This window comes from Armigeres subalbatus, chromosome 1, assembly GCF_024139115.2.
Source record: "Armigeres subalbatus isolate Guangzhou_Male chromosome 1, GZ_Asu_2, whole genome shotgun sequence".
Lineage (NCBI taxonomy): Eukaryota > Metazoa > Arthropoda > Insecta > Diptera > Culicidae > Armigeres > Armigeres subalbatus.
In genome coordinates this window covers 213,106,315-213,117,600 of record NC_085139.1, presented here as the reverse complement: position 1 = coordinate 213,117,600, position 11,286 = coordinate 213,106,315, and the positions used below count along the sequence as shown (strand labels likewise).

The 11,286-nt window shown below is 42.6% G+C and overlaps 1 protein-coding gene across 1 annotated transcript in view; it reads left to right on the top strand.

Moving 5' to 3' along the window:
• The first annotated feature begins 645 nt into the window (after window positions 1-645).
• Window positions 646-11,286, top strand: part of LOC134205752 (uncharacterized) — a 100,399-nt gene continuing 89,758 nt past the window's right edge. The window contains exon 1 of the mRNA XM_062681317.1: window positions 646-1,485. Within this exon, the coding sequence (XP_062537301.1) occupies window positions 1,434-1,485 (52 nt within the window). The 5' untranslated portion in view covers window positions 646-1,433. The remainder of the gene's footprint in view (window positions 1,486-11,286) is intronic.

Here is an 11,286-nt window from a genome sequence, read left to right as displayed (position 1 = left end):
ATTGCTTTTCTTAAAGGTAATTTCTGCGACTAGTCAATAATCAACGATCTTCTTGTTGTACGCATAGCAATTTTACCTAATGTTAAGAAATTTTGCAAGGAATCGAGGTGTTCGTACAACTACATACCTCACTGTTGATACAATTGCAGTCCTTTGTCATGTTGCACCGCATCTTCATGAGTGTGGTGGACACGACATCGAGTGTGGTTGCGTGATTTCATTCGCAAATGTTCACTCAGTGATCAATCCACTTATCAGTGTTGATAATTTCTAATTTGAATATGGCTCATTTGAATCAACGGGTTTTATCAATGTTATGAAAGTTAATATCGAAAATATAATTGCGTCGAAATCCCAAATCATAACTCTTCTCTAATTGTAGAAAAGGTAAAAACCATAACAAACGTTCATTTGTTGCCGGTGATTGAATGAGCGAGAGCGGAGCATTGCATGCTTCTTAATTTATTCAAATCACAGAAGAGAATCAAACCAGCACGTGGCGCAAGAGAGAGAACATTCACGCGCGCGCAAATTTCAAGAACAATCATCGGCCGCGCACGCTTTCGCGACCAGCATTGCGGTGGCGATGATGCTGCGCGAACTATTGCTAGTAGTTGTCGTCGCCGTCGTCAGTGCGGTGATCAGTCATTGTCATTGCCTTAGTATCTAGACGGAGACGGGCGCGATTTTTACGTTCAGTCTCGCACCGGACGATCGACGACTCAGTTCAGAGATCCATCAAGAATTGCGCGGCGTTGAATCGAAGGTCCCATTCTTAGAACATCGCGATCGATGCTGGGGATCTGATACACGAATAGCGTAGTGTGTTGGAGGTAAGGCCATTTCTTGCCGTGACAAGATAATAGCGGCATTCCAACGAAGAAAGTGATTTCTGAGTGGCGTGCTAATCGTTTTGTGATCTAAACTAGAGGTGATGGAATTAGCACAATCGACGTAAGCAAGATTGCATTTCTGACCTAGTGAAGGAAGACAGGAACAATAGGCCATTATATGGAAAGCTTAGTTTCAAGGTGCTAATTAAATCGACTGCGGATTATTCAAGCCTACACAACGGATTGTTGTGGAAAATCAGTGAAAGTGGAAGCAGATCAGCGATCAAGCGGACACATTGGCGCCCTAAAAATAGAGCTCGTGTCAATTTCGGGAAAACGGAAAACAACAACCGACCAATAAAACGGCTTGTTTTCTTTCCGCGGACTCGTCCACTCGAAAAACAGCTGTGTGAGTTTGTTTGACCCGGCCTCGTAACGCTAGATCGGAACATTTGTATGGGCGCGTGTTGTTAGTCGACAATCAGAAAAATTATCGAGCCAAAAACAAACGAAGAAAAGCCGGGTGGCCTGTTTGCGAGAAATAGCGCAATTTTCGTATCAACGTAGAACAAATCCGACCGGAAGCAATAAGAAATCATTATGGAAAACGATCCGCAAGAATTCAGCGCGAAGCTGGTGAAAGAATACGAAGGTGAGTAATTACTGGTATATGGCAGCTTCCGAGTTACTTCAATTTTTGGTCGGTTGCAAGTGAATGTTTGTGCTGCGAGCGATTGAATCAACCAAAACAAATTAATTGATGGTGGTGTGGTGCTCTTGGTTCGTTTGATTCGCATGTCGAGAGGCAATAGAATTAAGTAATGGCGCCACACAAAAATGATTTGTGATTGATTTTGTCACTGATCACAAATTGCAGGTGTCACAATTTCAGAAGCATCAAATTCATTGCAAGCAGAAGCAAAAACAGTTGGTATTAGTGAGAAAAATCTTGAAAATGGATGTAGCTATGATAAAATATAAAATTTCAATACATGATGATAAACAGATTTGTAATTTAATTTGATATTTAGTTGCTATATAGCCTGTTTTTTTCAATAGCAATGGTTGGAATTCAAATGTAATTTACAAGTTTATCTAATGATTCAGAATAGCCATATTAGGTTTTGATTATTTTGGAAATTTGATAACCTAACTAAAAACTCAAATTCTCAAATCTCATCCACGATTCAAATCAAGCGCGAGGCAAACCTCACCCGATTTACGGCCCAGAGAATCGTCCAAGATTCGATTCGCGATTTGCATCATTGCGTGTTCTTCTTCGTTTAATTCAGCAGAATAACTTTCTTTGCTTAAACCAATGGATAACAAATTCATACGTAAACATAAAATACGCTTCGATTGGGTATTGACACTTTTTAGAGCGAAATCATTTTTCGGCGAATGAGCAAAACGATCTGATTTTGCGTGCAAAACTCATGCATGATGCTTTCCTTGCAGAATAGCAAGCGAGTCAGCTCGTGCATGAGGCTTCTGTGAGTGAGATTTGAGAATGATTCTACCAACACTGCTACTATATAGGGGAAGTGCTCCTAGAATTCATCTCATGGCTCCGATATTCATCCCATCAAAAACAAAGCAATGGAAAACAATTTGATTTGTTTCTTATTTTTGTGATGTTTTTCAGCATGTTGACAAAAAGAAGCGATGAAAATGGTGCTATATTTCTTTGTTTCGCGATGAGATGAATATATGTTCAGTGAGGTGGAGATCGGAACAGTTCCCCTATACTAATATTTACAATAATAATTTGATAACCTAAATTGGAACTAGTGCAAGCAACGGACCCTGAACCTTTCCTCACATTCATCGAAGCGATCTTGTAATATTTTGATCCCGGCCAGACGGTGGACCTCGGAAGTTTGAGTCCTGGGAGGAGTGTTGAGGATCATCCTTAGCCACTTATTTTGAACTCGTTGGAGTTTCAGATGATGAGTTTTTGCGCAGCTCTCGTATTCGATCACGGGGAAGATGATTTGCTTGTAGACAGCAAGCTTATTTTTCAGGGACAATGACGACTGACGGTTGATCAAAGGGTACAGTAGTTTAAACAAAACGTAACACTTCGTCACCGTTTTATGAACCTGTTGTCGGAAAATAAGCTTGCTGTCGAAGGTCAAGCCAAGCCTCATTGGCCCTTTCCACAGTCGTGCTATTGAGGATGATTTTACAGTCCCAAGGCGGAAAATGCTTAGGGGATTTAGAGTGGGGGAGAATGATGACCTGGGTCTTCGCCGTGTTGACACAGATCTTCCAGCTATTGAGGTACTCTGTCAGGGCATCCAGGTCTCGTTGGAGTTTTGCCACTAGCGCTCTGATCACTCTACCGTTGTAGACGATGGAGGTGTCAGATTGAAAAGCAGGGGTCCGAGGATACTGCTCTGGGGGACGCCTGCGCATTGGAACTCACTCCGCTGATTGAGACCCGGAATGTTCTTATCGACAGGTAATCGTTGATGATTTTCACCAGGTAGCTGGGAAGATTGTAGCGATGTAGTTTGTACACCAGGCCATCATGCATTGTCAAATGCCTTCTCAGCATCGAGTAAGGCCATGGCGGATGTTTTAGAGACAGACTTGTTCGGTCTGAGGACGTTGGTAACTCGTGTCAGTTGGTGTACGGTTGATTGACCGCGTCGGAAACCAAACTATTTCTTGAACAAGACAGACTCGAGTAGACGGTGGTAAAGTGGTTTTTTACAACAGCTCGGATGACCCTGAAAGAAGGCTGATGGGACGATAGCTTTTTGGAGAGGAAGGATTCTTCCCAGGATTCCGGATGGGAATGACTTTGGCAGACTTCCAGGACGATGGGAAGTAGCTGAGTCGGAGACACTGATTAAAGATCAGCGAAATGTATTCGAAGAATGCAGCACTCATGTGTTTGAGCCCGAGATATAGGATGCTGTCGAAGCCTGGGGCCACAATGTTTTTTGATGATTTAATATAGGCCGTCAATTCGTTCCGAGAAGTCGTTTGGAGTCAGATGGATGTTGTTCGCATGCTCGCTGATGGCTGCTTCATGTGGACTGGTGATGTTCTGTCTAAGACTGTGTGAGCTGACGAAATGGCGACCTCTTTCGTCTGCCTTCTCTGCAGGAGTTATCAAGCGATCCTTATGGTCATTGTTGTCTAGTGGGGTCAAAGGTGGAATGGGCCGAGGCTTAGGATTTTAGAATTTTGGTTAGCTTCCAGAACGGCTTAGCACAGTCTGGGAGAACGCGGATCTTATTGGAAAAATCACTATTTTTAAGGTCCACCATTCTAGCCTGGATAATTTTGGTCATGCGATTGTACCGGGTCTTAAGCGCAGGCAGTCCAGTACGTTGGTACTGCCGGCGAGCAGCTGTTCGTCAACATCGTCGGATGACACCGGGAGCCGCTGGTAGTCGATGTTTTCGTCCACGCACCGTTGAAACCGACCCCAGTCGACTTGGTGATAGTAACGCCGGGTTAGCTCGTGCCGATTCACCAAGGTTCCAACTTCCGGCACTACCGGATAGTGGTCCGAGCTGGGCTCCTGGAAGACGACCGACTGGGAGAAGTGATAGTTCATGTTCGTAAAGAAGATGTCGAGCGTTACATGAGCCCGGACTGTGTCAACCGGTTAGGGCTGTCAGGGCTCAGGATGGTGTAGTGGCCCTTTAGCTCGTCGTTGCACCAAATGACTCCGTTCCGGTTTGAGACGGTGTTTCCCCACGATTGGTGCTTTGCGTTCAGGTCTCCGGCGATAATGAACTGCCCCTGCCGCCGAGTGAGCTTGACTATGTCAACTAATTTTATTTGCTAGTTATCTTATACATGCATTCATCATTAGACTAGGTGTTCCGTGTTTTCTTAACACTATCATCCTTATTTGCTTTGATACATTTTTAGAAATTTTTAATACACTAGCGAAAGAAACCCAGTTTCGCCCGGGTGTTGCAAATGTCACAATTAACTATTTGCAGCATCGCACTCTAGATCAATATCCGTGCGTTTGTTTTGTTTTCCTCAACAACTCACCAAAAATTGTATTCTAATGATCTTTTACGTTTCCCCATTAAATTCATCAACTTTTTGTATATACAAACCTTACGAATCCCAAAACGAATCGATTAGGGAGATAATCTTGCAAATCGGACAACCCGTTCGCGAGTTAAATCGTCAGGAAGGAAAACTCAACTCATTTTTATTATATAGATTTCAATTGCCTCTGGCAGTTAGTTTTCATCTGGTTGAAATAAACCATGTAGGAATTACAATGTCTTAAACTACAATTACTTAAACTAAACTTAACCTAATTTATACTAAGTGTACAACGAGCTAATCGTTGCAGGAGAAGATTGTAACGATTTTTGCCTAAAATTAAAAATTATTTTATTGGACATTTGTTGTACTGTCTCAATATTAGAAATTCTATGACGTCTCCAGTAGCCTTGCGGGCAAAGGCGTAAGATTGCCAATCCGGAGATGGCGAGTTCGATGCTTAGCCCGGTCTAGGATGTTTTCGGGTTGAAAACATTCTCGACACCCTGGGCAAAGTGTATCCATTGTACTTGTCACACAAGATACATACTCATGCAATGACGGGCATAGAAAAGCTTTCAATTAATAACTGAGGAAATGCTAATAGAATATTTAGTTGAAAAGCAGGCCAAGTTCCAGTTGGAATGTAGAGCCATAGAAGAAGAAGATCGCAAATCATGCGCATGGCCTCTAAGGGCCTGAATAGATGCCATGAGATGCTATTGTCATTGTATTGAGCCCATTTGACTAGGTTGACCAATTCGTCTGAGCTTCCGTATGATTTGGAGAACTTAGAACATTCGGTTTGGACATATCTAGGGCCTGTGTGAGTTGCTATTGATTTGGTATTGAGCCCAGATGACATGGTAGATCAATTGGCCTGAACTCCAGAATGATTTGGAGAACTTAAAACATGCTGTTAGGACATTTCCAATTCTTAAATCATGCACATGGCCTCTAAAAGCAGGTATGGACCCCATGGGATGCTATTAACTCTTTTTTCACAACGAGTAAAGCTGACTCAGAACACGCGTAGTAGTAGTAGCTTGACAAACAACATGGCAGTGTACCGGAGTGTGGGACTCTCACCCACTAAACCCTTCTTGTGCTCCAACCCTAATTTTCCCCCGGACAGCTCTCCAGCATTGCTTCTGGAGGATAGGCTGTACTTAATGTATACATTCACAAAGGCACTCACACCATTTGAGACTTACTTGGATGCTCACTCTAATAAATGCCTCGTGGCGTCAATAGCGGTAACTGCCTGTAAGACACTTCTACCTCAGCATGTGTAGTCTATGCACGAACTTCCGTCATGTCACGGGGTGATGGTGACCCGCTACGACACTCCTCCCTAGCACAGGCCAATCACTCTCTCTTCTGCCGAAGTAGACCACGCGCTACTCTACCGAAGTAAGGGCACTCCCCGTGCACCACTTGTGCCTCACTTTGGGTGTGTGGATTCAACGCTTCAGAAGCAGCTTCTGCAAATGTCACTCGTTCCATGTGAGTCTTATTTGGGCGCTCACCCTAACACTCCACTGGCATGCCTCGAGGTGTCAATAGCGGTATGTAGGGACCAATCAACAATACTACGCTACGACACTCCTTCCTCAGCATGCGCAGTCCACACTCAAACTTCTGCCGTGCTTCGAGGTGACAATAGTGGTGAGATTACTCGCTCTCTGCTGAAGCAGCACACGCACTACCCTATCGAGGTAGGGACACTCCCCATGACAATTGGCACTCCCTGGGCTAGCGGCGCACGGTCACTTTGATAGGGCCTGCTTGCGGATTCAAGTAGCTTTTTGTAGAGATTTAACAAAGCCCACTGCCAAACCCCACAACGTCCTAGGTAGACCCTCCAACTCTCACAGAGGACATAGAGAGGGGTCGTGAAACCCTTGGACATAGTCCCTGCTGCCCCGATCATGCTATTAACTCTGTATTGAGCCCAGTTGACTTGTTAGACCATTTGGTTCGAACTCCAGAATGATTTGGAGAACTTTGAATGACTTATATAGAACTAAATTTAGTCATATTGGAGTTGCTGCAACCAAAACAAGTGAAAGTGTGCTACTAGGGCAACTACACAGAAAAAAAAATCCGCGGTAAAAACTAATATTTTGTAGACTACGCCTTGTTTTTAAAATTACTATGAAATTTCAGGTAAGGTAACCATGTATTGAGATAAATTCACCACTGATTCAGTTCATGTAACAACTTACCACCAGGACCAAGGTTGATTTTTACTGTGCGCATGGTAAAATCAAACGAGTTTGTTATCTGCTGCTTAAAATAACCTTCGGAATGGTAGTTTTGACCGCAACATTTTTTTGCGTGTAACCATCCTTCCCGTTCCTCGGCATTCGCAAGAACGTGCCAAATGACAGATCTCGACTATTGGAGAGTGCATTGCTTCCATCAAAGAGATGATGATTAGTCCCAAACGGATGACAGTGATGCTACTCTCATACAATAGTCCACGCTTGTACCACCTACGAACTTGTGCGAATTGCTAAATGTTAATGCTAGTTTAGCTTTAGGAATTTCTTTCAGCCTTGGCAGTCTGTAAAAGCAGCAAAAACGAGTTTGCCTTTACATCCGACGGTTTCGGTTTTCAATGAAACCTTTTTCAAGGAATCTAAAAAATATTTCAAATAATATCTTTTGTCGGTTCAGCACCCTAATTCTACTACCTACAGAGGCTCGTTTTTTTGTTAAAACATAGACATGTTCCATATACGTTCGTCTGATTAAGCAAATTGGTGCCCACCCCGGCTTTAAGGCTCAAGGAAAGTTGGTTAAAGAAAACAGTTTTCTGAATGATTCACCACCGGCGGTGTGTCGTCTGTCTCTTTCCGTTCTTCGTAAAATTGTGATTATGTTTTCAAAAAATACAGATTTATGTAGTGGTGTATTGCCAGCCTTCATTCCCCCTTAAATATAGTTTAATTTTAGTCTTTTCTATGAAGAATTGGTACCACTTACTAGTCTACTCACTGCTACTGTGTCGATAATTTTGGGTTCACTAAGATCGCTACTGAACTGTAATTTAATCTCGAGCGCTGCGATAGGTATTTTTATGTTATTGTTGTATCGCCTACACGTGTTTCTACGTGTTTCTGCGTAACATCAATGTTTGTGTGGAAACTTTGTGATTGTTAACAATTTTGGTAGTTGTAATTTTTATGGTGGCGGCTGTTTTATCATGTGTTGTTTGTTAGTGTTAGTGTGTTGTTTATAATTTCGTAGATTTCAGTTTCACATTAAGGACATAGTTGGAAGAGTACCACGATGGCAGTCAATATGGCACCGGACCTTCCACGGGTCAACCCCACACCTCCCGCTTCTCCCACAAACATTCGGATGCATCGAACAACATTGAACAAAAGTCTAATATTGAAATTACTAACCTGTTCACAGCATATTTATTCACTTCCCATGATAATGGACATGTTTATCCAAAGAGTCCTATGTATTTCGGCTCGAATATTATCATAAATCAGCAGTTTCGTGCCAATTTAATAGCCGTTCGCGATTTGGTGGGTTTATCACTGCACTTCACTTCTTCTCAAAGGGCACGGAAAAAATCAAGTTTTTACTCACTTCTCCGCACATGAGCAGCCCGAAATGTTGATGGAATGCAAATTAAACATCACTTTTCGAAATCAGTCACTTGTTTAAACCGAAAACTTAATATAAACTGCTATTTTTGTCCGAAAAAACGATTAAAAACTGATCGCAGAGCGAATGTAAACACCGCGATGCACAGGCACCGGCAGCAGCAAACTAATAAGTAGGGTGGTTCAAAAAATAATTTTGCTCCGCCACGCTCAGTCGATTATGATTTATAAATTGGGTGTCATCCAATCGTTTGGGTTGGTTTGAATAGAGGCTTACCGTGCACAAGTCGTTTCAGTTTTGTATGACAGTTGATATGGCGAGGTTGAATTTAACATTATTCTGATTCTGGCACTCCGTCATTGGGCGCTAGCGAGGGGGGAGACCATATGACTGGATGAAATACTCAAGAGCTTCAACTCCATAGACAATCCATATTGAATGGTCGTTCCAATAGTTGGGAGTCAATTTTAATCGAGGTTGCGAATTTTTCGCATGATAATTAGGCTTCTCAGAAAGCATCAGTGAAACGTACAATTCAACAAAAAACCCAGAATTTGTCTGTGATATCTATCGCACCAGGAGCAGATATTGTGCTTCCAGTTGAAAACCGAAGTGAACTCTCGCGACGATTGAGTTTTCCTTATTTCCTGATGTCGCAACTGCATCGCGACTAGTGCGCATCTATGCTACCGCCGTGCGATATGATGCGCACTAGTCGCGACGTAGTTGCGACAAGAGGAAACCGGAGAAAACTCGATTGTCGCGAGAGCTCACTTCGGTTTTCAACTTGAAGTACAATACTTCTAGTCTAGTCTAGTCTACACTATCGCACCAGGGGCAGATGCTTCATACAAAAAGTGTGACGGGTGAGTGGAGTATAAAATTCTATATTTGCGGTACGTAATCAATGGAACTTTCCTGCCGTGCAGTTTTCGTTCAGTGAAGTTTCTGTAATGTTGCTTTCATCTATGTGGGTTCTCTTTTTGTCAGCGTTTGGAGGGGAGGCGCTGCAACCAGTGTAATGAAAGGTTTAGTTCCCCATACTAGTTTTCATACAAACTTGAACTGGCTTGCAAACTTGAAGTTTTTGTTTAAATCGGTTTTCTGAGGACACTCGGAGCATGGGACGGAATTGAGTGAGCGTGGTGGAGCCGGGTCGTTTTTTGAACCACCCTACTAATATTCTGTGTTATTTTATAAATACGACACCATTCCTACTACAGTATATGACAGTTTTTATTGTACCAATACTTCCAAAGCTTTGTATTGGTACTCAACCCACCTTCACCTTAATTTCTTGTTTTTTGGATTTTTCACATCTCTTGGAGAATGCCAGCATAGATTACATGGAGACCTTCGGTGTCTGTTCGTTTGTTAACAGTGTTCTTGTGGTTTGTTATGTGACACATTTCGAGAATTCTGCAGAATAATGGGGAAAACCCAACAGATCGTAGAAGAATCGGATACACCAGTTTACAACGCCAACGCCATCCACAACGGAACAATATTCGTACTGAAATCGGACAAAGACAATAAAACGGTTCTGATGGACGCAGAACTGTACCAACAAAAGATGCATAAGCTACTATAAGATCGGAAAACATACAGTCCTATTGGCAGAGATCCAACATTACGATATAAGCGACAAAACAACTCTATACTGAAACGACTATGGAACCTAGATCTTATCGATGATCGAACCGCGAGGCACCTTACAACATACAACGCTGTGTGCCCACGAATCTACGGACAACCCAAGGCCCACAAACCTGGATTACCACTAAGACCTGTAGTACCAAACATGACGGCCCCATCATACAACATGTCAAAATACGTAGGTAAGATCTTAAAACAATCGCTGGTAAGCTCTTACAACGTCCAGGATTCGTTCACGTTTTGTGAGTTCATAAACAATGTTGTCCTACCGGAAGACCACGTCCTTATTTCATTGGATGTGAAGGCATTATTCACTTCGATCCCAAGTTATCAGCAGCATAATAACTAATTGGGACGAAATCAAGAAAAACACCAACATTTGTTTAGACTTGTTCCTCGAAATAATTGAATTTTGCATAGATTCAAGTTATTTCAAGTTCGACAACCAACACTATGCACAAGTATTTGGATCTCAACGGCGCAGCACGGATTCTTTCCGAAACGTTCCGTAAACACAAATCTAGTCGAATTCACGTCGCTTTGCGTACGATCAATGGATGCTGGATTTCAAGTGGATGCTGTATATACGGATTTGAAAACCGCCTTCGATTGCGTTGATCATAGGATACTTCTGCGTAAACTGCAGAAACTCGGACTCTATATGACTCATCAATTGGTTTGAATCGTACTTGACGGGAAGATCAATGAAAGTAAGGCTAGGTGCAGCGCACTCCAGGACTATCGCAATCACGTCAGGTGTTCCACAAGGGAGTAATTTGGGTCCTCTCTTGTTTTCCCTGTTCATCAACGATGCTGGTCTTGTAGTGCCTAGAGGAAAACGCATCTTCTACGCTGATGATATGAAAATTTATTCCGTCATCAAAAACATTGGAGATTGTCTGGAGCTACAGAATCTGTTGACCTTATTTGAAGAATGGAGCAAGCGAAACCTTCTCTAGCTTTGTGTGGCCAAATGTAGTACAATATCGTATACCAGGAAAAGACAGCCGATTCTATTAAATTATTCTTTGGTCGGACATACTTTTGAACGCCTCAACATAGTTAAAGATCTCGGAGTTTTGTTGGATTCTGAACTATCGTTCCGCCCTCATTACGAAGATGTGATAGCACGCGCAAATAGACA